Below are 24,319 nucleotides of genomic sequence, written 5' to 3'. Positions count from 1 at the left end.
TGTATATGACAGTACCAAGTCTGGGAGATTGCTATTGTATTTTTCCTTTAATTAATGATATAATACATTCATTTGACTGGTAAAATAATATTGGTGGGACAACACAGTGTACATGTGGAAAGCATGCATGTTGAGGAACCTTGAGCCTCAGTGCTACAAAATCTAAACTGTTCTGTGCTCCACCCCTTAAATCAATAAAGCCCAGGCTATCTTCTAACTGTGGCAACAAGGTATCTTGTAGGCAGATGGAAAATGAAAGGAATCTTTGCAAATAAAATTACTAATGAAAAGGATGATCCAATATCCTGCTCCAAGTCCTATAATACCATTTTACAATTGTTTAAAATATAGAGTACTTCTAATTGAAAATTTACCTTCACCCACCCCTTATAACTATCTGCAGCTTGCATCTTCCACAAAGTGTGTTGTGCCCCCCTCCTCCCACTTGTGAAAGATACTACAATACTAAGTCCATAATAACTTAGTTTATCATGAAAAAGTATGGTGTAAGTAAAGGTGTTTTTTAGATGGTAAAAGCTGACCACAGTTCCTTGATTATGCTCCTTAAATCAGAAGACTTATTTTCTGAAACTAGGAAATCTTTGAAAAGATGTTATGGTACCTCATCGGAAGAGAACTGTGTGTAACATGGATGCTGCTTATCCTCCTTTTAAAAAAAGTGCTATTTCTAAAGGTATTGATTTAAAGTTTTCAGTGGTTTCGGTCCCTTCTTACCGAATTTTGGTGTTTACAAAGCAGTTACTGTATGTTCAGTTTCGTTAGATTTGTAACAACTCTCTTCTTCCTTACAATGCAGTGTTTGCAGGATAATAATGGAAATGAGTTGGCAGACTCTTGTCCACATTAAAGATTATTCAGATTTATTACAGATAGGCTTACAGCAATGAATCCCTGTATTGGGTAATTCAAACCATATTTTCTTCCTAAATATCTCCTCTTTGATGTCAAGATCCATGGACAATGTGGTAAGGAAACTACATCAGTGCCACAGTCAAATTATCCTTTCATTTCACTCTGAGTGGAGTGCTTGATGAGCATAGGGATTGATTCTTTGTCAGCACATTCAGTTGCTTAACTTGAACCACATACGTAAGTGCTTTGCTGATTCGAGGCCTTGAGTCCTGTGCAAACCCATTGTCTTCAGTTTTCCAGTCTGTGAATTTCGACAGTGCTTTGCTTTTCATGTGACTGTGGAGGGACAAGACATGAACATGTGCAAAATTCATTGAGTTCCTTTGTTGGAAGAACTTTTCAGCCTGCTCTGATTGGGTATACTACAAAACTGCGCTTACAGCAGAAATCTTGAAGTTTCAATTCTTCATTTTCTCTTAATTAAATAATAAATTTGTGGTGCTACATATCATGCAAGATCTGAGAGACACGAGAAATTAATGACTCATAAACTGAGGTACATAAAAAAGGCAGTTGTCAATATTTCACTTAATATTGCATCTAAAACCCAGTGTTAAACCCTGCACTTCGAGAAAGTTCTTTGCTAGCCTTCTGCTTCATTAATATTCAATTTCGTGTGGTCATCCATTAACAGTCACTTTGGGGAGAAAAATACACTGCAAGTGGCTACAATTCTGCAACAACTTTTATCCAGGTGTCTTAAAACTCCCTTAAACATTAATACTACCTGCTCCTGTTAGGTAGAGAATTAGTAGTAGTCTCATTTTTCAGTTTTGGGAAGTTTGAGGCACGGAGGGCCGAAGTGCCTCTTTGAAGATCCTGTTGTGCGTACTGCAGGGTTTGAACTATTTCTCCTGACTCCTGTTCCTCTGGTTTCACCAAAAGATCACCTTCCTTCCTCTCCTTTACCTGTTTCCATCAGCGATCTAAGCCCTATACTCCAGGAATGTATATTGCTGCTGTTAGTCAACAGCATTGTATTAATGTGTTTTTCTATGAAATGTTCATGTTGTGACTCGGGTAGAGTTGCATGCTTTTCTAAGCCATTTCATCACCCAGTGGTATTTAGATGTGCCTATGAGAGACAGTCTATGGGCGTTTTGCCTGTTTGCTTTTCTTGGGGCTAGATACTGACGTTGATGAATCTCTGAACATGATGCTTTGTTCTGCTTGATGCCCAAACCAATGGGAGCCAGTTTGAACTCAGGCTCTCCAAGGACTGAAGGCTGATTTTAATTTTGCCTGTCAGCAAGGGTGCCTAGAAGATATGGCTGGCAAATGCCTCCCTTGCCACATAAATCAGGAAACACACAGCCTCTACCAAAAACATTACATTAATGGGCTTCAGGGAATAAGTAGCAATACCAGAGTTGCATTCAAATAACTTGTTAGAAATGGATTGGAAACATGCTTTTTTAAGGTAGTTTTGATAATATTGAAATCCAGCAGTGACTTAGCATTTGAACCTAATACAATTAACACATCCAAAGGGGCAAACCCATATTTTTTGTTACTCTGATATTTGACTCTAAAGTTTGATTTTCTTTTCAATTGTTTTTTTTTTTTTTTTTCAATTTTTCCCAAATCATCCATTATTGTGACTGGTAAAAGCCCAATTCAAAAAGCATTTTTATATACTTTTAGCTTTATGCACTCTCTTGCACTTTCTTGTGTGTGTGGATTTTTCCGTTGAGGTTACAATTTGAAACTGTGTAGTGAATTTTTGAACTTTAAACAATAGTTTTAGCCTTAACCTCCTTGGAAGGTTTAAATGGGTAACTAAATGTCTGTATTATTGCAAGTCTTCCCTCTGACATTTAGAGCGCCAGTTAATTATACCTTTCAGAAGATGGGAGTTTCTGTTTAAGAAACTGATTGCAGACAAGGCCTAGGATCTTCAATTACTATTTCAGTTTACTGCATAGTGCAGCAGCATGTTCATTTTGCAGCCCTTCTTTCTTGTCATGCTACTGAGTCACTTCAAAGAGAGAGGATCCTGGCAAAGTCTGTCTTGTAACTTAAAGCTTATTGACTTTTTTCAAGTTGCTTTATGTTGCTTCCCATGCACATGCTTAATGGATGAGTGGGCTGCATTGGAAACTCTTCATTCTGATGACTTCTTATCCCTTTTCCTGGTCTGTTTGTCCTTTCCTTGGACTTGGTATATCCCTGATTGTCTTGCATTTGTGTCAAGTTAACATGTGAACAGGACCAATCCTTGCAAAGGCGTCGTCAGCCCAAGAGAAACTGGAGTGAGTTCTGCCTGTTAAGAGCAATCCATGTGGGTGAGAGAAACTTCTTACAAATCTGGCTGTGTGTTGGGAGGTGCTGCTTATGTTTTGTTGGTGTTCCAATTACAGATGTAAAATCCATGTTAATTAAGTTGAACTGGTTAACCAATTAAGCAGAATCCCATTCAAACCCTGTATGTGGGGCTGTCAGCTCCTGCTTCTGGCCCTTCCCACTTTCCTCCCTCTCAATCCTACAGGGTGGCTGGCAGGCTGCTCACAGGTACCAGTTAACCATTGTCCAGTAAGCATCACCCTACCTGTTCACATCCCTAATACCAATCCTTCCCCACATGTCTTGTAATTTTGAATAGCTTGACATCTGGGACAGGGCTGGGAATGTCTTGGTGAGTGCTGTTACATCGCTGAGGTAACTGGGCAGGGAAGAGTAGTACTGGCTTCTTCCTCCTGGAATGCCGAATTATGTCTGTGATTGACTCTTTGACTCCAGTGCAAGCATACTTAGAATAGAAAAAGGACCACTGAAGAAACTCCTAATGGAGGGAGAGTGCAATTTTTACCTACATAGAAGCATGATGCAGAACAGAGAAAATGAGTAGGAGTCAGGATTCCTGGGTTCTAAACACATCTCTTTGGGTAGCATACAGTGTGACACTGCAAGTCATTGGAGTACTCTGCCTTAGTTTCCTACACTCCCAGAGGGGGGATAATACTGGTTCCAGGCATGCCAGAGATACAGTAGACGGTTTTAAAGTAATTTCAAATGCTTTGTGCAGCCAGGTGCTATAGATGAGCAAAGGTTTCAGCTTTAAAATCATTTGGAAATATCTCCCACCCCAGAGAAACATCTGACTATTTTTCAGGCATGCCTAATGGACATTGATATCACAAATGTGAACTTTGGTGGTCTCCAATACTTTTAGTGCAGCTTTTAAAGTCATGCTGACATCATATGATGATGTGCTCTTTATCTGCTGGCTAAGCAGCTGAATTTCCCTCACAAAATTTCCTCTGTAAAGTGCTTGCTGTACATGGCTGTTCCTCTTCGGTCATTAAACTCCCTCTTAACTGATGATCAGTGACAGTATGATTTTTAATACCATTTCCAATTGGTCGTGAGGCATGGGGAAATTCTGTAACTTTCCACTTACATACAGTATCTGTATGAATATGCACTTAGAAAAACTCCCCTGTGAGGAACCGGTGTCCAGCAAAAGCAACAATGGGGAAGCAGATGTTGTGAATGTTGTAAAAACAAAACCTGTGCTGTGCGATAGTAAAAGTCATCCTGCTTACAAAAGGAATGGTCAAATCTGCCTGCCAACTAGTGTGTTGAGCAGAGTTAAGCATATTGAGTGAAGATAAGCAGTGTGAGGAAGACCTGAACAGTGCAGCTATGAGGACTTCAGCAATTGTATTTCTGCACAACAGTCAGTGTAAAGGTATTTCATTTCTTCTCAGTTTGCTGAGATGCCGGCTGGTGTGTTTGTAACTGGGCAAAAAGCAGTGTAAGGCCTGCTTGGGAGGGTGGAACTAGAGAAGCTGGCTGGTAATACAGAGCTCTTGTATTTTCTGCCTTGTCCCTGCAGATAAAAGACAATAGCTTTAATGTAGAGAAGTACTAACAGTTCAGAATGGATTCCGGGGATGATTCTTAAACTGGTTTGTGGAGCACTTCCAACTTGTCCCTGAATCTGCTTTGGTTACACTGGCAAAGCACCTATCAGGTTCCATAAAGGGAAGCTTGTTGCAGACCAGACTGCCTCCTGTCTTGCTCTCCTGTAAGGATTCACTCACTGCTCTGCAGCGTGCGTTCCTGCTGGGAGTCTTTGGTGCACATTTAAATAGGGTCAAATATGTAAATGACCAGGAGGATAAAAGCAGAGTGCCTTGGACAGCTCAGAGCAGTGAACTGCAGGTACAAAAGGGAAGGTGAATGTAATGCCTCAGAGAAAATCAGAGGGAGAGAGATGTAATAATCAGCTATTTCCATCACATGAAGGGACTTGATTTCAAATTGCTGGATTACCCATGACCTAACATAACTTGTATACATTCCAGCAGCTTTGGGAAATGTGTTAGGTTGGAATGGAGAGTTGTCCCCTGGAGGATCTTGATTAAAAGAGGCCCACAATATAAAATGCTTCCGTTGATTTGTGGGGTACAAAATGAAGACTAATTTATTCTTCTGCAGATGTTTTTCCTCAGCTATGTTCACCAACATTTCTGGGGAGTAGCCTGCGGTGAAGTGGTTATTGCCATATAGATAAATGGCACGGAAGGCAATGGAGTGCATTTGATTCTATATTGATTGGTTAAGTGTAATTCCTGTACTTTGTGACAGTCTCAAGTTATTAAATGGCAACTAGTGATGAAGCAATGATGAAAACCCACCCTGGTATAATGCTCCAGCTTTCAAGGCTTGTCCTGGGCTCCCTCAAAGGCATTAATACAGGCATCATGGTTGCCTTTTTGCTTCTAACTTGTTGTTTTTGTTGGACAGTTTCCTTGGTATTTTGACAGACTGGCAGTTAGGGTTCCCTCTGATTTTTTCCCACCCCTGAGTGGAGTGAATTTTCTTATGTGCACCAGCGTGTCACACATGATGTGGTATTGGTGCATGTCAATTCATGGGGTGGGGCCAAGAGGTTCTGAGTGGGAGGGGGGCTCTGGGATGTAGCTGGGCATGCGTGGTTTGGGCCTCTGGGATGGGGGTTGGGATGTGGCAGGGGGTACAGGGTCTGGGGAAGTGGTCTTGGATGTGCAGGAGGGTCCTCAGGGCTTGCGAGGGGGGCAGAGTATTGGGGCTCAGGCTCTGGCTTAAGTGGCTTCTTGTTGGGATTGGCAAGGAGGGCCCTCCCCCTGCCAGTCCCAGCCTCAGCAGCTTCAGGGGTTGTGGGAGGGGGGGAGATCTTGGCCTCACTGCAGCCCTAAGCCCCCATGTGGGGCTAAATGGGAAGCTGTGTGGCTTTGAGGGAACTTAACCACCCACCTACTGCCAGTTTATGTTGAATTTAGTTATAGTTAGGGATGTAAAGGGTTAACTGGTTACCTGGTAAGTATTGCCCTTAGTGTGTGTTGCTTACCAGCTACATGGTTAACTGGCAGCCCAGCTCGGGTTGGAGCAGTGTGGCTCACTGTTAACTTCTTAAATGGGATTTTATATCCCTAGTCACAGTAACTCTTCCATATCCGAGGCTTCTTTGTTTAAATGCTGGTCTTGAAATCTGCAGAGATCAAGATGGCCCCAGCCTTACCATAAATATAGTGAACAGTACAAGACAAAACCAATAGTATGAGAATGAAAACAAGCCTCTGAAATGAGTGACCAAAATAATCAGAAGAAAGCCAAGGCTGTTGAGTTTGTACCTGAATGACAATGCTCATGAATGTTTAAGCACCGGTAACAGTGCCTTATGAAGCCCTATGGGAAGTGTAGCACTGCAGGCTGGTGTAGGCACATATGAACAGTAGAATGCTAGGTGTATATAGGGAACGAGGGTTAGAGTTAGCTCGTGTAAATAATACCTGGATATTGTAATGAGCTTGCTTTTTTAAGTGGCACATATTCCCCTAGTCTGGCACTCTAACTGGACTGTCAATCCTACATGCTTTGCAGTAGTGTCAAATTTCTTATTCTGTACACATCCTTATCGTATTCTTCAAAATAAAAACTTGCAGCTTGTTTTATCTTGTATAGGAAAACAGTAACATCAAAGCAATGTCATTTACTTTTTAGCAGCTTCTTTTCTATGTTTTAGCTTTTCACTCTGCGTCTGTACACGGGGTTCAGTGGAGAATTAACAAAAAAAGTGGGAGGGGAAGCTATTTAGTTAATGGAACCTTAATTCTAAATTCATGAATAAGACCGAATGTACAGCATCAACTCTGTCTCTGTCTGTCGGTCTCTCTCTACCTAAGGAAATTCACACATTACAAGACAAGCCAGATGACAGTTAAGGCCTGCCCTTGAAGCTGCTTAAAAATGCTGAGGTTGAAGTATGGAAGATGGTTAGGAAAGGGATGAAAAATTATGTAGCTGTCTAGATTCGTGTTACATTATTCACCCTGCCCTTTACAATTAAGAGTCTTCATAAAATGATGGAAGCAATGAAATGGCATATTGTTTTCCTCTTATTACTTGTAAATCTAATTGAAAATAGATGGAAACTTACTTTTTCCCCTCATCCTACTTCGGGGTATGCATTTTCCAGGTATGCTGCGTTTGTGGGAAGGAGGTAGCTTGGCCTAAAATTGGCATAAGGCCTCATGTTCGGAATCAGACTTGAGGCCGATGTCTCGGTTCTGTAAACAACTTTGTGTGACACTGAGAGTGTCACTTCCCCTTACTGTGGCTCTAGTTCCCCATCTGTAAAAGGAGAATGCTTACTTTAGGACACAGCTGAATGTGGAATAGCAATGTGACTGGATACTCAGGGTGCCAGTCTGGAACCGTAGGACCCAGCCTGCTCTGTCTCACGCAGTGGCTTGCTAGTGACTAGCAGCAAACCCATCCATGTACTGCTGTCACTCCACACAATGATGTGGGGAACTCCACACCCAGTTAGATTGCATGGATGCACCCAGAGCCACCCAAGAAAAGAACCAGCCAAATTCACCTAGCTCCCTGCCCTGTACCCTAGGAGTATATTGCAGTGCATTGCTCAAGGTGAGCTGTGCAAACGTATTAATTGATTTGCCACTTCATCAATGGAAGGCCGACATACACCAGTGTCTCTAAATCCTGAGTGGATTTGCCAAGCGCTTTGTACATACTCACTCGTAAAGATGAACAGTAAAAAGTTTTGACTACAAAGATGTAATTTAAGTGACTATAAGTGCTGGGCAAAAAAAGAAAAATATATAAACATGCAGTTGAACCGGTCGGCCCTGGGCAACAACTAGGTGAAGCAGTTTCTCATCCCACTGCATATTGCAGTTCATAGTACACCAGTTCCACTCATGAAATCTGGGACAGTCATCACTGGATCCACCTAGTTGCTTGCAGCATAGGTGGATGACCGAGGGAGGGAGGGAGGCTGAGCATGTGGCCACTGTGTTGTTTCATATCCTTGGTCCCATGTGCTTGGAGAATGCAAGTCCAGGCATGTCTGGTGGGCGTTGCTGTCCGCAACCTCATGCACATGAGGGGAGTTGAAACTTCCCTGCTGGACGGTGGCTATGGATGGCTGCTTTACACTCCATCCATCCGGGCGTTGGCCACTCTCCTTGCTGTTGACTCTGGGCAGCTAATACCTGGCTGGCTGCCCAACGTGCAGTAGGCTTTAGGGACCACCACAGAACACAGTCTCATACGTTTGTATGCATTAATGATCTGTACATGCGGATAAAGAAATAACATTCAGACAATCATTGACCTTTCCCCTAATATCTCCCGAGGCATGTTTTGATACGTAATCACACTTAGTACAGATGAAGAATACGGGGCTTATAGGGCCCTTTTGCAAGAGATAGGGTGGGACAGCCACAATTGATTGTGACTCTAATGCCCTCTAACCTGAAGGTCAGAGAAATAGCAATTACTTCCTGGCATTGAGCAATTCAACAGAAGAGGTTAATCAAAATTGCAGTTAAAGTGCAGCTTAAATTCCTTAAAGTGCTGGTCCCATTGGGAAAACAGGTGGAAGAATCAGGGCAATACTTGGCTGAGGATAGGCTGAGGGTTTCCATATTTAATGCATTTTTTTTGGGGGGGGGGGGGCGGGAGGGTGCCTCATGGTCTCCAAAACCAAGAATGAGCATGCTACCATTGAAAGGGTGGGAGAGACAGAGGTGGGTAAGTGTCACATAAGCCATCCTTCTACTAACCTGAAAATCCAGCTGTGTAAGTAACAGGGGCTGGAAACTGTCCAAGCTTTGGAAGGCACGGTGATGGATGAGGTGAGAATCAACATAATGGCTGTATGAAAACCGATTCTGGGTGATAGTGATTCTGGGGTGTGGCTTGCAGCAAAATGACAGTGTGAGCAAATGGTCCATAGTGGCTTTAAATTTTAAAAAAGGAAAGGAATGAGGCATTAAAAAACCCCTAATTTGGGGTGTGTAACTTAAACGATGCCAAACCAATGAATTGAAAAATAAAAAAATTATGTATATTGCTACTGCAGTGTTATAAAAGCTCCAGTGTAATACAGTAACCCACAGTTGACAGCACATGTTGCCTCGGTATGTTCTGACAGTACGTCTGGAAAAAAAAATCCTCATGCCTGTGTAAGCAAAGGGATAACAAATAGATGTTTTATATCTTGGAAAGCCAAGTGAGCCTCAGGAAATTCCTGCATTCTTGAATTTATTTTTTGTGGCCAGAGCAAAGTACTGTTTAAAAAATAAAACTGGTGATCAAGGTTGCCCTTTTTCCAGCTCAGTCCCATAGACTGGGTGCGCTGGTGTTCTGTAGACTATTGTTCCCCAGTGCATGCAACCCCATCAGCTGTTACTTTTCTTCTCCCAGAAACAGTGCATTTAGTTGCAACAAAATGTCCTGATGAAGCACATTTTGCTATAGGGAAAGGTTACAGTTAGCCTTGGGGCTTAGCAGGAAAGGTGCATGTGTGGCTGTTTGAGAAACAATTTGCTTAAACTCGAGATTTTACGGGATTGCAGCACAGTGTGATAGTCTTTTATCAAGCCTTACATTGGAATCCTTTTTAAAATAGATTTTCTCTTTGATTTGGCATCTAGTTTCTTCAGGGAAAGAGCGGGAGTCTTTTTTGCCGTCCATGTTATAACTTAAAAAAAAAAAAAGCCCCCATGCTACCATCATCCCCTGGAGTAAACAGCCCTTGAATTTAGAAGTGTCTGGATTTCAATCTTGATTACGGATTCAAGCCATAAAATCTTGAGCCTGTCAAAAGGCCTGAGTCTGCAAGGCACTGAGTTTTCTCCATTTCCATTGAAGGCTTCAGGAATTGAGGTCACTCAGCAGGATAGGGGACTGAATTTTCTGCATGTGACCCAAAATTGTATTTCATCACTTTTTTCCTCTGTCTTTCCGTCTCTTGGACCTACCTGAGAGACAGAGGACTAAGTACTGTGAAGTACTGAAGTCAATGCAAGTTCAGAGTGCTCATGAACAGAATCCGACACTCACTTAACTCCGCTGTGGGGGGCGGGGGGGGGGGGGCGCAAGTGTTTTGTTTTTGGTTTGGTTTGGTTGTTTTGTTTTTGTCAGGTTGTTTGGGTTTTTGTTTTTCCTACTTGCTGTGGAAGTGACTTACCAATCACTTGACACATGAACATTATTGGTGCAGAATTGTTGAACTTGCCTTCCAGCTACCTTCCTGAAAAATTAATGATAGGATAGCAGGAAATGGGAAGAAATAACTTAATGCAGGGAATGCTATAACTGCATTACCATTCGTAGCTATGTTTTGGTCTTCTACTCCGTGCAAATCGGTCTGGCCTTCTGATGCATCCTGACTATTGCATTGGATGCCGGCTACTGCACTTGCTTGTGGTGCAGTAGCCTCCCCCCACCCAAGATAGCCTCATCCAGATGACCAAGCACTACATGAGCAAGTAAATACAAGAGGCAAGTGGCTGCTGATGCTGAGCTGTGTTCTTCATTTCCATATCTGTTTAATGGAAGTAGCTTTGCTGTTCAGCTTACTTGATGGAAACACTGATGTAAAATAAGCTTTTGTGACAAATAGCCATCACAGTCTCTTGGTGTGGGACAGCAATTCAGTGGAGAGTGTTATACTGGCATAAACAAGCTGTCACATGGTTATAACCTGAGATGCCAGGGGGAATTGTATTTTAAGTGAGCTGGACTTTGGAGGGAAACAAGAAGGCTTGCACTGTGCAATGTTGTATACGTGTTGCAATACAAAATACATAAGAATGGCCATACTGGGTGTGGTGTAGTGTTAGTACCTTGTTGGTTACTATGCTTGGGCTGTGGGGGCCTCCCACTGGCTGCTGTCTGTAAGCACGGCCTAGCAGGGGGTATCCTGCCGCTCCCAGGATGGTAGCAAAACTGGTTGTACAAGTTAAGGGAAGAGAGGGACAAAGGACTTGTGGGCAGGGAGGGTCAGTTGCTGTCTGGGAAGCATGGAGAGAACAGGCTAAGCCGGGGGTAGGGGTGATAGACCCTAACCTTAGGGGCCTGAGCCATCCTGGCCCTGCCCCTGGTAGCCACATCATGTATGTGCTGTGCTGTATTCTGGAAAATCAATAAACCCCTCTCTATTTTACTGGCTGGTGGAGACTGTTCTGGCTGCTACGGGGGTACATGATCAGGGAAACCCCAACTTGCCGTCACACTGGGTCGGACCAATGGTCTATCTAGCCTAGTATCTTGTTTTCTGACAGTAGCCAATGCCAAATGCTTCTGAGGGAATGAACAAAATAGGGTAATTATCGATGAATCCACCCTCTGCTGTCCAGCTGCACGTTTGGTAATTGAAAGTTTAGGGACATCCACATTATGGGATTGCATCTCTGATGGACCTATCCTTCATGAATTTATCAAATTCTTTTTTGAGCTGCCACATTCTTGTAACCTTCACAATATTCTCTGGTAATGATTTCTATATTGGTTGATTATGAATATGTGAAGAAGTGCTTGCTTGTTGTAAACCTGCTGCCTATTAATTACATCGGGAGATTCCTGGCTCTTATATTTTGTGAAGTGGTAAATAACACTCCCGTATTCACTTGGTTCCTACAATTTTACAGACCTCTGTCATATCCCCCTTGGCTGCCTCGTTTGAGTTGAACAATTCTAGTCTTTCTAATATCTCCTCATATGTAAGTTGTTTCATAGCCATAATACATTTTTGTTGCACATTTCTGAATTTTTTTCCAATTTTAAGGTATTTTTTTGAGACGGGGCAAATAGCACTGCATATAGTAGTCAAGGTGTGGACATACTAAGGATGTCAAAACCACCCACAGTAGTTAACCGGTTAAATGATTTGTTGAGTCTGTTAACCACAGTCCATTGGGGAGGAGGAAAGGGGGTTAACCGGTAAGTGGACTAGTAAGCCTCCTGCTTACCAGGAAACTGGTTAACATCTTACATCGCAAGGCTATGCCATGGATTTATATGGTTGCATTTGGTATTGTCTCTTACCAAACCCTTTCCTAATAGTTCTTAACATTTTGTCAGCTTTTTGAGTGACTGCCCTGCTCAGTGAACAGATATTTTTAGAGAACAATCAATGATAACTCCAAGATCTTCCTTGAATGGTAACGGCTAATTGAGACCTCACCATTGTGTATGCATAATGGGCATTATGTTGTGTTAGTGCACATTGCTTTGTGTTTACCAACACAATCTGACCTGCCACTTTATTGCTCAGTGACCCAGATATTTGTAATTGAGGTCAGTTTTGGATTTGAGATACTTGGTATCCTCTGCAAAACTTTGCCACCTGAGCGCTTTACCCCTTTTTCCAGATCCTTGATGAATATGTTGAACAGCAGCGGGAGCTATAAAGATGTTTGGGGAAACACTATTTATCTCTCTGCATTGTGAAAACTTAACATGTATTCCTACCCCTTTGTTTCTTATCTTTTAACCAGTTACTGATCCATGTGTCCCGTTAATATGGAAATAGTTGAAATCCCCCATGGGTTTTCTGTTTTTGTAACCTCTTTAATCTTTCTAAGCATTTCAGTCACATTCAAGAATAGTGATAGAGATGTAGCCGTGTTAGTCTGGGGTAGTTGAAGCAAAATGCAGGACAATGTAGCACTTTAAAGACTAACAAGATCTTGTTAGTCTTTAAAGTGCTACATTGTCCTGCATTTTGCAGTCACATTCAAGGCGTTGTCAGATGGTTGGCAGTCTCAGGGGTAGCCATGTTAGTCTGTAACTGAAAAAACTTAAAACAGTGAGTGGTCCTGCAGCACCTTAGAGACTAACAAAAAATGTAGATGGTAACATGAGCTTCCTTGGGCACAACCCACTTCTTCAGATGAATGGAGAAGGGGTGCAGAGTTACAAATAAATAGCGGAAAAGAGGGGCTGGGGAGGGGAAGAGAAGGGGAAAAAAACGTGTCAAATTTGCAGATGAAGGTAATATTATGAACTTATGAAGTAGTATATTCCCACTGCTATACACTTAACATTAACACTTTGTATTTCCAACTGTAGACATTCTAAGGTGGTATTTGATTAATTTAAGATTTTTTACTTGCTTGACTTGGCTTTCTTTCACATACATTGTGCCACTTACCCGCCAGCATAACCTACTTCATTTTTTTTGTGCACAAATACTTACTAAATTTGTCAATGTTCGGTTGTCTGCCTTCATGTGGTGTAATTGAATGGAATCTTTATTTCTTAGTATATTTGTATAAAAGCACTTACCAAATTAGTCAGTAATGTCTGCCTTTGTGTGATGTAATAGAATGGGACTCTTTCTTCCCTTTTCTTTCCTTTCTTCGGTTCCTAGCTGTACTTTATCAAATTCAATCATCTCCTCCTTGCTAGGCTACAGACAATTCCCTTGAATACATCCTGCCCTAAGGAATGCGTCGAACTGTGTGCTTCTCCACACCAGAGTTCTTTCTAAGCAGCACAGCCGTGCAGCTACCTAATAAGCCCTGCACAGAACCTCAGGACTACTGCACACAGAGCTTGCTGCAGGGTCCTTTCCCCTAGCTGCAATAGGAAGCCACCCTGGCCAGGGCAGAGATGGGCTTCTCTGGGCTCAGCTGCAGGGCTGGATTAAGAAAGGTTCTTTAGGGGCCTCAGCCTGGGCCCCAGACTAAGGGGGATCCCTTAGCTTGGGATCCTGGGTTGCAGTCCCTAAAGCCCCTGTATTCTGGGTCGGGGGATAAGAGGCAACTCCACATGGTGTTGTTTTCTCCCCCACTGGCTGAAGCTGTCTCAATATTAGGAAGCTCTGTTCCCATTCTGCCTTCACCTGGAGGCTCCGCCCCTGCAGCTCCCATTGGCTGGCGGGGCCTGCAGGTGACTTAAGGGCAGTGCAAACTAGGAATGTTAAATATCAGTTAATTGAATAGGTGAGTAACCTCATGAATTCTTATCGGTTACTCGACTATTCTATAGTCCCCAGGGGTTGGGTCAGCAGCCAGTGTGCTCCAGCACCACTCCCAAGGAGCCCCCTGCCACTCTGTGCTGTTGCCTCTGCATCAGTGGCAACAACTTGGGGTGCTGGGTGGGAGCTGGTCCATGTGGGGAGCCAGTTTAAAAGCCAGCTGCCTGTTGCCTCATGCTGCTGCCTCTGATAGAGAGGCAACAGTGTCAAGTGGCAGCAGCCACTGTCCGGGGGTGGGGTCTGAGCTTCTGGACCAGTGCAAGCTGGAACTAAGCCAGGCAGCCTGCCTTCCTGACTCCTTATACACTTGATGTGTGGATCCGAAGCAGGGGTAGGCCCTGGACCTGGCACAAGCTGGGACTGAGCTGGGCTGTTGGCCAGCCTGTTAAAAAATATACTGGTGGGGGATAGGTTGGGATGCATGTAGTCTATAGTACTACCTGATAAGCTTTTGCTTATTGGTTAATCAAGTACACAGTTACATCCCTAGTGCAGCCCCCATGGAGCCACCTGTTCTCGCTACCACCAAACAGGAGCATCAGACCTCAGCCCCCACTCTGAGCCCCTTCCTGTGCGCTTGCTCCCGCCTCTATCCCTATCCTAACTTCCTGCTCTGAGCCTGCTCCAACAGCCCAAATGCCTGTGCCACCGCAGAACCCACAACCCCAGTCAGAGCCCTCATTCACCTTAACCCTGAGCCCCTTCCCACTCTCCGAACCCTCTGCCTCACCGTGCCACAGATGGTACATGTGCAGAATGAATTTTATGTGCACCAATATGAAGGTGCTGTGTTGGACATCATCTCAATATAGTGCATATAACAAAATTCATTCCACACATGAACATAAAAAATTAGAAGGAACGCTCTTCCACACTAGTCGTGTTTTCCCCAGCCCTTAGTTTAAAAACCTCTCTGTGACCAGTTTAATTGTATATTCTAGCATTTTTCCCCCATTTTGGTTTAGGTGCAGCTCATCCTTCCTGGAGAGATCCTTCCTTTTCTCAAAAGTTGCCCAGTTCCTAATAAACCTAAATCCCTGCTTCAAACACCATTGGTTGATTTGCACTTAAAAACTTAGCAGATCTGCCTAATTGACTCTGCTCGTGGAATTGGAGACATTTCAAAAAACCATATTTTTCTTCCACCACTGTTAAGAAATTGGAGGGGAAAATCAATCTGCTCTTAATGCTCTCTCGAGTCCCTGGAATAACAGTTCAAGAACAGCCCTTCTCAGGTGTTGGGCGGCAGTCCTGGGCCTCTAGTGTGAAAACAAGGAAATGAACAAAATAGGCCATTTTAATTTTCAACTACTAGTTTGGAACCATGCTGTGAAAATCACTAATTTACTAAATGTAAAACAACATATTGCAAAAAGAGGGAGGAAGAGGCATTTTCATTTCCAGGAATTTGGAGGGAGCATCTACAAGCTATGTATTGATTAGCAAATTTTAAATTTATTTGGATGCCATAATTTTAGCAGGGGCTCCAGCAGCAGATAAAGGGCAAGGCGGGTGCCCCGGGCCCCATGCTTCAAGAGGCCCTGCACATGCACCGTGTCAAAGGGGGGCCCCTGCAAAATTGTGCTGCCCTGGGCCCCGCAAAACCCTCATCCGCCCCTGAAGGGCTAAGAGGGTGAGGTTATAGTACTCAGTACTGTGTGCTCCTCTACCACACTCTGCTAGTAGAACCCCTGTTACCAAAAACCAAAACACTTTCTACTCTACCTTTAATATGGATGCTATGTGATAGCAGGAATTAACAGACAATTGCATGCCGCTGATTTGCTGGATGCATGTGCTGTTTTTACTGGCGTGTGGATGGAAATCTACTTTTCACCGTAAATGGTGTATTCTGGCTTCAATTCTTTTACCCCACTTATGACATGAGCCAAAGTTCATGGAAATCAGGAGGAACTTTTCCTTACTTATCACATAGCTCCATAGCTGACACTCTGCCTGTCACTTTCACTTGAGAGGGTGGTATTTGGGAGGAAGGAGACATTCATTAATGTGTCTGGGGGGTCGCTGTGTTAGTCTGTGTGAGTAGTCCTTAGAGACTAACAAAAATATATAGTATCATGAGCTTTTGTGAGCCTTGCAGCCTGCTCTGTATCAGAATTCTAGACTTGCAAATGCGTGTTAGGTTAAGTGGTGAAGAGACTGATTTATCACACCAAGGAAACACTGAATTGCTGCACATTCCTTATGGACTGCTCTCTGTTCCTTAGTCTGTTACATGTAGCTGGCTCACCTTCCTTCCTGAATGTCTTACTGATAAAGCCACAGATGGAAAAGAGGTCTATTTGCATAGCACGTTAATAAGCTCATCACGCATACAAAGCTTGGCAAATCCATTATTGCTTTTGTAAATGGAGAAGGAACGTGGTGTAGACTGAGAATCAGCCATTAAGTAACTGTTAGTAATTTTTGTGTTTAAAGGATTTGCTCCTTCCAACCCCTGTTAGTATAGAAATATTGCTGCCATGTGGAAATGAATATGCAGCAGGGTAAGTGTATCACAAATTTGCAAGATTGGTAACAGGTAGGTTTTTTTAATGTAGTTTGTGTTGGATACTCCACAGTGGTAGCATGAATGATTTCAGTGGCTGTTTTCAAGAAACCTCAGGGTCACATTTAGAACGTACTTAAAAGAATATTGCGTGCCAGTGTGTGTGTTGGACGACTCAGTTGTATTCTCCTCTGGCTTGGTTTTATGGAGCCCCAATGGAGATGGAATCTATCCTTGACAGCAGAACAGATGGCTGTGGTACCTTTCCCAGAGTGTGAACCCCATACTGTGTTTTGCCCAAACCCAGATAGGAGAAGGAAGTGTAATTGACACTTGCTTCTGCCTGAAGAGATGAGTGGCTCAGTGTGTTGATGGAAATAAAAGCAGGCAATTACCTTGCATATATGCATGTACTTGTGTTTTCCTGGATAGAGGGATAGAAGTTACGCGAGTTCTCCAACCAGAAAAATGAATTTGTCGACCCCTGACATCTCCGTCACTTATTATGGGGAGAAATACTCTCTAAAATCCACAGGCTACATGTCATCCTGGAACCACATGTTAGGAATTGCTTTGAATGGTATACTGTTGGAAAAGCAAGGATTTAAATTTAAACTCTTTTACAAAGGCCAGCTTCAAATTTTAAAGCCTTAGTATACTGGAAGAAGAAATTAATTAATGTCCTGGTTTTTTGGGAACAAATCTAAAACAAAACCCTCCTTCCACTGCTCTTCTTCTCTCCCCACCTCCCCAAATAAGAGGCATGATCACTTTGGTTGAGAGTTGTCACTGAACTCTCTGGAACGGTTTCTTGTTCACACTGTTCTTCTGCACTGGCAAAGGAAAAGCGGTCAGAGATGGATCCTGGTACGTTTCAGTCAGTGACAAGAAGACAGATTTGTTCAAGGAGCCAGGCCGGTTGCTCTGACACTTCAGTTGGCTCATCTGTCAATAAGTGCAACCTTTAAAAATGGTCTTGTTACTCTACTTCAGTGTCCGTTAGGTTTTTCAAATGGGTCATTCTAGGAATATATACTTTGCTGCCACAACCCCAAATAAGATCATCATCCTAAAGCTTTGCATCCAAACAATCCATGGGCATAAACAAAGCTGTACAAGAAGATGACAACTTGAATGCTAAGTACTTCGTATGCTGACTTATATTGCTATTTCAATTCAGTCCTGGAACATGTTTTTTTTTTTAACACTTGGGAAGCAGCCGCCGCTGCAGCAGAAGCAAATCACCAGTGATAATAGGCTGCTCTAATTAATGTTTCAGTGCCCAGAGATCCTCAGATGAAAGTACATATTTTGTTGTTTTCTTGTTGTGGTGTTAATTACTAGACTTGGAAGCCTAGTATTCTTCGCCTAAGTCAATAGCCACCAGTACTGATTTAAAAAAAACAAAAACAAAACAGAGGACGGTGACATCTCTAATTCGCTGTGTGAATGTGGGCTACTCATTAAGTATTCTTTGCTTCATTTTCTCCATCAGTAAAATGAGATTAACAGCCTATCTTCAAAGGCTTTGAGGGTCGATTTCACATTTTGTAAAATGCCTTGAAATCCTAGATAAAATACAACACATGAATGCAAACTGGCATTGCTGTAAATAATTCTGCTTCATAAACAGTATGAAAACACATGTACCTGAAAGTGCTTGAGGGTTGTGTACATATACACACATTCAGAGATCAATTTTATTTTTTTTGAAGGAAAAAAATCTTCCTTTTGGAGGCCTTTTGCAAGTGGAAATGCTCTCGGGCTTCTTCAAACAAGTGTCTTCTCAGTTTGGTGCTGTCTTGTTAATGAAGGTTGCTCAATCAGAGCCCCCTCAGTTAACTGAATAATCCCAAACTGATGTCTTTTGGGAGTACCCGACACACAGAGCACCTCTGGTTTTGCCTCAAGAACAGTCAGCAAAAGACTTGGATCAAGAGACTTCCTGGAGTGATTTTTGAGATGCAGGGGGGGAGGTTACAGCTTCACAGCCCTTACCAAGGTCGAGTTTCAAGACCCTTTTGGGCAGTGACAATTTCTTAATGCCAGATATTTCCTTGACACTCTGATAGATGACATTTTCTGCAATAAGGCTTTGTATGTAAGTGTACTGTATTGAGTTCCTGGGTGCCTTACTTTAGTGCTGTAGCTGACCATTTTCTAACTATGGGATACAGGTAATCAGGTGCTTTGGTTGATCTCGTGGTGGGGAGGGAGACCTATTTTAGCCTTGATTTACTAGGTAACTCTTATATCATTTGGCTTTTCATTGTGGTGTTTGTTTAACCCTTGGAATGTCATTTCATTTTCTCTTTGCTCAGAGATTCGTGCTCAGCTCATCGAGCAGCTGAAATGCCTTGACCAACAGTGTGAGCTCCGGGTCCAGCTACTGCAGGACCTGCAGGATTTCTTCCGCAAGAAGGCAGAGATCGAGATGGATTACTCAAGGAACTTGGAGAAGTTGGCGGAGAGATTCCTGGCTAAAACAAGGAGTACCAAAGACCAGCAATTCAAGTAGAGTTTTGCAGAATTCCTTCTGGAGGATGGGGGTGGTGATGGGAGGGCAGAGCTGAAGTTTGGATTGTTCGTGGAGGGGGAGGTGGCCATTTGTCCCTTTACTAGGAACTTACAGGGAAAATACCTGTTCTCCCAAATAGTCCAAATAGAGACTCTCTTACTAAGAGAGCTGACACGCATGTGAAATGATGGGCACAGTCAGGGCTTTTGAATTGGTTATTAAGGGAAGACCGTTTTCTAATATTATATGGATTTGTTGGATTTGCCATTTGTCTCTTGACTTAAAACCATTACGTCAATCTTCTAAACTCCTGGAATAGTGGCCGGGTAATATACTCCTAAGAAACCCCTTACTTCTGCAGTGCCATCACTTTTGATCCTGGCCTCAGAAGAAAGTAGCATAAGTGATGGACATGTGGAATTAATGGTACTTCCAGTCGGTGCTGACGTTCTTAATATTTGTGTATGGTACCTGGATGCTCAATTGAAGGCAGATTAAAAATCTTTCAGTTAGTAGACGTGTGTCTGATAAAAGTATGATTTTTCCAGTGGAGCTTTCATATAATCCATGTCAGTCTGTAAGAGTTCTGACATCTTCTTTAATTCTGACCTGATAACACCATGGGGGGGCGAAGAAGATTATTCATTTATATGTCCGTGTGGACAAGTTGGGTGTTACAAGAAGTGCACCAAACAATTGAAGACCGTGTGCAAAACAGGACATACCAATAGTTTCAACCAGATTATTTTACTTCGGTAGTGCATCTCTTGTTTGTAGATCAGAGGTTACATTACTGTTTCTTGATTTTAAAATGTAATGTTCTGGTGCTCTGAGCGCGTTTCCTTGGCTGCTACCTCCCTTCCCCTCTTGGTTCTGGTGAGTTTGGTGCTTGAGTGGGATTAACCACCATGTGCTGAACTTCGTTTGTGATGAACCACTGATACTTTACTTTCTCTCCTCAAGGCAAGAATGTCTATTCATCTTCTTAGCTATTGTATGGACTAGAGCATCTCTATGCCTAGTGCTGGAATGGCGGTGGGAGTGTGTACGCAAGTTAGCATAATGCAGTGCAGTTTAAAATGGGGAAACCATCTTGTGACCAGTTCGTCAGAACAAAGGAGTCGCTTATCCTGGCTTTCTTGCTGCAGCTCATGTCCCAACGTTGCATAAAGCTTGTCGTGTTTTGTTGTCAAGATAGCAGCTGTGGTAGCAACTACTAGCAAAAGGAGCCTTGGGATATGAATCGCTACAGTTTTGGACGGAGCAGCCTGTCTTGGATGAAGGGATCCATCTGGATCTGCTTCTGCCCAAAATACAGTTTGTTTAAATTCTCGCCAGGGTTGGCTCGCAGCAATAGATCTCTTTTTATTGGGCTTCTCTAATGGCTGTGTTTGGGGACACGATAGTGATGCAGGGGGAAGCAATTTTCCTCTTTACTAGAAAGCTGTCTCTGATAGCTGTTAAATAGCCACCTTTTGGCTTCCTTTTTTTTTTTAAACAGTATTGATGTAACTCACCTTTTGTTCGCTGCCAAACTGACACTTAATGCAAACATCCTCATTAAAATACACACTGCATTATATCACCTACAAAGTCTGACCTCTAAGCAGAGCTATTAAACCGAGGATGCCAGAGAATTCGTCCATGTATTTATAGAACCATAATTGTGTCGTGAAGATTTTTTTTGCCCTTCTTTCTGGCAGCAATAAAAACTTGAATACAAATGTGCGCTATGTGCGTTCTGCAGACACCACTAAAAAAGGGCTCAAGTCATGTCTTGAAGGGTGATTAATTCTGCTACATCCTTATTGGACTGTTCTTGGTTTTGCCAGTGAAATTTGAGAAGAGAAATTTGTATTAGATGATGGTATAAAGCCTCCCAGGGGAAGACTCTTGCATTAGCAATCCAATGTTGGAAGGATATATATGCTGCCATTCTTATTGATGTGGGAGTGATTAAAACCTTGCTGGGTTTTTATTTAAATTATGATGCACCGTGTGTTGTTCCAAGGTGCTAGGTGGTGTCGCAGTAAATGGCTTTGGTGTATGTGATCTTTTTTTAGAGAACTTAATTTTGTATTTGGGAAGTTTTGCCTGGTGACAAAAGGATTAAAAGGAACCAGTTAGTGCAGAATGTGGCCTGTCTTCGTTGGACAGACCATTATGAGCAAATGCCTGTCCGCTTCCAGCTACAAATGAAAGGTTTACCTAAATGCCTTGACAACTGGATGCTTTAGCTCTTCACTTATAATATACTTTAGCCTTGGTTAAGGCTAGGGAAGTCATCGTGTAGACGACCACACAATTAACTGATAAGCCTAGACCAGTGGTCTCCAACCTTTTTAAGCATGACATTACTTTTTGAATTAAAGTGCAATCCAGGATTTACTTAAAACCCAAACACCCTTGCCCTGCCTCCTTCCTGCCCCTTCTCCAAGGCCCACCCCTGCTCATTCCATCCTCCCCCCTCCTCCCCCATCCTCACTCACTTTTATCAGGCTGGAGGCGGAGAGCTGGGATGCAGGGGAGGGGGATGCAGACATTGATCAGGACTGGGGTTGGGGTTGGAATGCAGGCTCCAGCTGGGCACTGCTTACCACAGGTGGCTTCTGGGTGGTGGTGCAGGAGACTAAGGCAGGGTCACCCCTACTCTGGTGTCTGCTTTTGGATGTGATGCAGGGCCAAACTCTCTCCATGTCTCTCCCCCCTCTGCTTTGTGGAGATGGGGTAGAGGGAGGGCCACTCTGACATCAGCAATCCCTCCTCTTTTTCCCGTGCCCTGCACAGCAAGCAAGAGGCTCCTGGTGGCAGTGCCAAGGCAGAGGGAAGGAGCAACACTGCATTGATTAGAGGGGCAGATGAAGTGCTGCACTTGACAGCCTCCTGGCCAAACCTGTCGGGATCACCTTTCAAAGGCTCCAAGATCCACCAGTAGATCCTGATCTACTGGTTGGTGACCACTGGCCTAGACTTACCGGTTAATCTTGTGAACTACATGCATCTCCCCCTTCCCTGGGAGTAGGACTATCGAACAGTCATGTAACTAAGACAATTCACTTACACAATATCTAACATTCCTAATTAAGGCTGGCTGGCTGTAGGAATCCTGCTGGCCATTTTCCCCCATATACTGCCAGTACAATGTCCTTGCCTTACGGAATTTGCATTCTCTAGTAGTTGGTTCAAGCCCATTTTTGGCAGTCCTTCAAGGCAAAAATGTGGTCAAATTTGGGGTTATTTTTCCCTTTCACCTACCCCAGGGTGGGTCATCTAGCTACTCCCTTCTCCCCCCCCCCCCCCCCCCAGTGAAAATAGCTTTGAAACTATACAGGAAACTACCCAGAACAGTTAGTTCGATTGGCCATAAATACATCTGGTAGAGATGTTAAGGCAAGTAATACTCAACAACCTGTTGATCCTGTAGCTCTCAGTCACTTGTCTGGTTAATGCAGTTACCATGCTCATGTTTAAAAGATGGAAGCGACGGGGCATGGGCATTGCTAGAATACCTTACACTGGGTAACATCCCAAAGCATTTGAAACTCCAGCGACCTAATTCTGCAGTTATTCCGGGTCCTTCCAAAGCTCACATGAGAGCTTGACCTATTGTAAGGTCTCTATGATGTTGACCTAGAGATACTGTAATAATTTAACCTACCACTGAACTGCAGCTACGCTCAAACTATTCAGCAGCGTGCAGCAGAATCTGGGAACAAATATTGAAAGCATTGTCTCTTGCTGTGGAATGTCATAGTTAGAATTGTGCAATGTGAAGGAAAACACAGGGATTGGGATTTAGAAAGACGGTGGAGTCCGAGAATAACTTGGCTAGGCAAAAGCCTTAAGTCTCTCTTTCTGACATAGTATTTTTACCTTAACAACTCACTTGAAAATTAACCTGTTTTTTTGTGTTGCATAAAGTTGTGTATCGATGCAGCATATGTCTTTCAGTGGGGCCTTGTGTTTTTACACCATTCTTCAGGTTGGCTGAAAGAGGTACAGTGAACTAAAATGCCTTCTCTGAGGTTACATAACATAGTGACTCATAGGCTCAGTGTGAATTACTGGCCAGGACTTGGATCGCAATCCTTTACTGTAACTACTGGGCATGTGGTCCTCTAGTCCTTGTGTATGGGTAAGAGGAAAGGGGAATATGGATTTAAGCTAGCCATTTATCAACAGTGGTTGTTTTGAGGTGCAGGAGGATGTTTCGGTCTTAAAAACTTTATGGCCACTCACTGCTCATAGCAGCTTGTCTAAATTGGATGTAGACTAATCATAGGGTTGGAAGAGACCTCAGAAGGTCATTGAGTCCAACCCCCTGCTAAAAGCAGAGTCAATCCCAACTAAATCATCCCAGCCAGGCCTTTAAGCTCTTAAAAACCTCTAGGGATGGAGCATCCACTGCCTCCTTAGGCTACCCATTACAGTGCTTTGTCACCCTCCTAAGGAAATATATTTTTTCACTAATATTCAACCTAAACCTCCTCAACTGCAACTTGAGACCATTGCTCCTCGTTCTGTCACCTATCACAACTGAGAGAAGCCTCTCTCCATCCTTTTTAGAACCTCCCCTTCAGGAAGTTGAAGGCTGCTATCAAATCTCTTCCCCCATCCCCCACCCCATCCTTCTGTGGATTAAATAAGACCAAATCCCTGAGCCTCTCCCCAGAAGACATGTGATCCAGCCCCTTAATCACTTTTGCTGCCCTCTGCTGGACTCTCTCCAATGAGTCCACATCCTTTCTGTAATGGGAAAGGGCGGCTAGAATTGGACGCAATACTTTGGATGTGGCCGCACCAGTGCCCAATAATTACTTCTCTAGATCTGCTGGCAATGCCCCCCAATGCACTCCAATATGCCATTAGCCTTCTTGGCTACAAGGGCATAGGGATGTTAAATTTTGATTAATGAACTAATCGAGTAGGTGATGGAATTTCCATCATTTACTCGATTAGTCGATAAGGGAGTGCTTGCTGTCCCGCTGCACCTCTGCCTTTGAAAGGGCGAGGTGCAGCAATGCCTGCTTGCGCTGTTTCCCTACTGTGCTTCTGCCTCTCCTGCCCCCCTGTGGAG

General features: G+C 43.3%; 1 protein-coding gene and 1 long non-coding RNA gene across 7 annotated transcripts in view; one reads left to right on the top strand and one right to left on the bottom strand.

Moving 5' to 3' along the window:
- The window catches only part of SRGAP2 (SLIT-ROBO Rho GTPase activating protein 2), a 212,301-nt gene that overhangs the window by 65,404 nt on the left and 122,578 nt on the right, over positions 1-24,319 (top strand). For 4 of the 6 annotated variants that reach the window (XM_075910137.2, XM_075910140.2, XM_075910135.2 and 1 more), the window contains one exon: positions 19,046-19,238. The exons of 1 other annotated variant lie outside the window; for it this stretch is intronic. In XM_075910137.2, the coding sequence (XP_075766252.1) occupies positions 19,046-19,238 (193 nt within the window). Of the gene's footprint in view, positions 1-4,370; positions 4,625-19,045; positions 19,239-24,319 lie in introns of those variants that run through there. One more of the 6 variants, XM_075910138.2, reaches the window with a different exon arrangement.
- On the bottom strand, positions 2,485-7,485 carry LOC142820888 (uncharacterized). Its single transcript, XR_012897847.2, has 2 exons — positions 7,358-7,485; positions 2,485-4,765 (listed from the first exon to the last, which is right to left on the bottom strand). It is a non-coding gene; the product is annotated as an uncharacterized LOC142820888 (long non-coding RNA).

This window comes from Pelodiscus sinensis, chromosome 27, assembly GCF_052426305.1.
Source record: "Pelodiscus sinensis isolate ZL-2025 chromosome 27, ASM5242630v1, whole genome shotgun sequence".
Lineage (NCBI taxonomy): Eukaryota > Metazoa > Chordata > Testudines > Trionychidae > Pelodiscus > Pelodiscus sinensis.
This window is presented reverse-complemented; position numbering and strand designations above follow the sequence as displayed.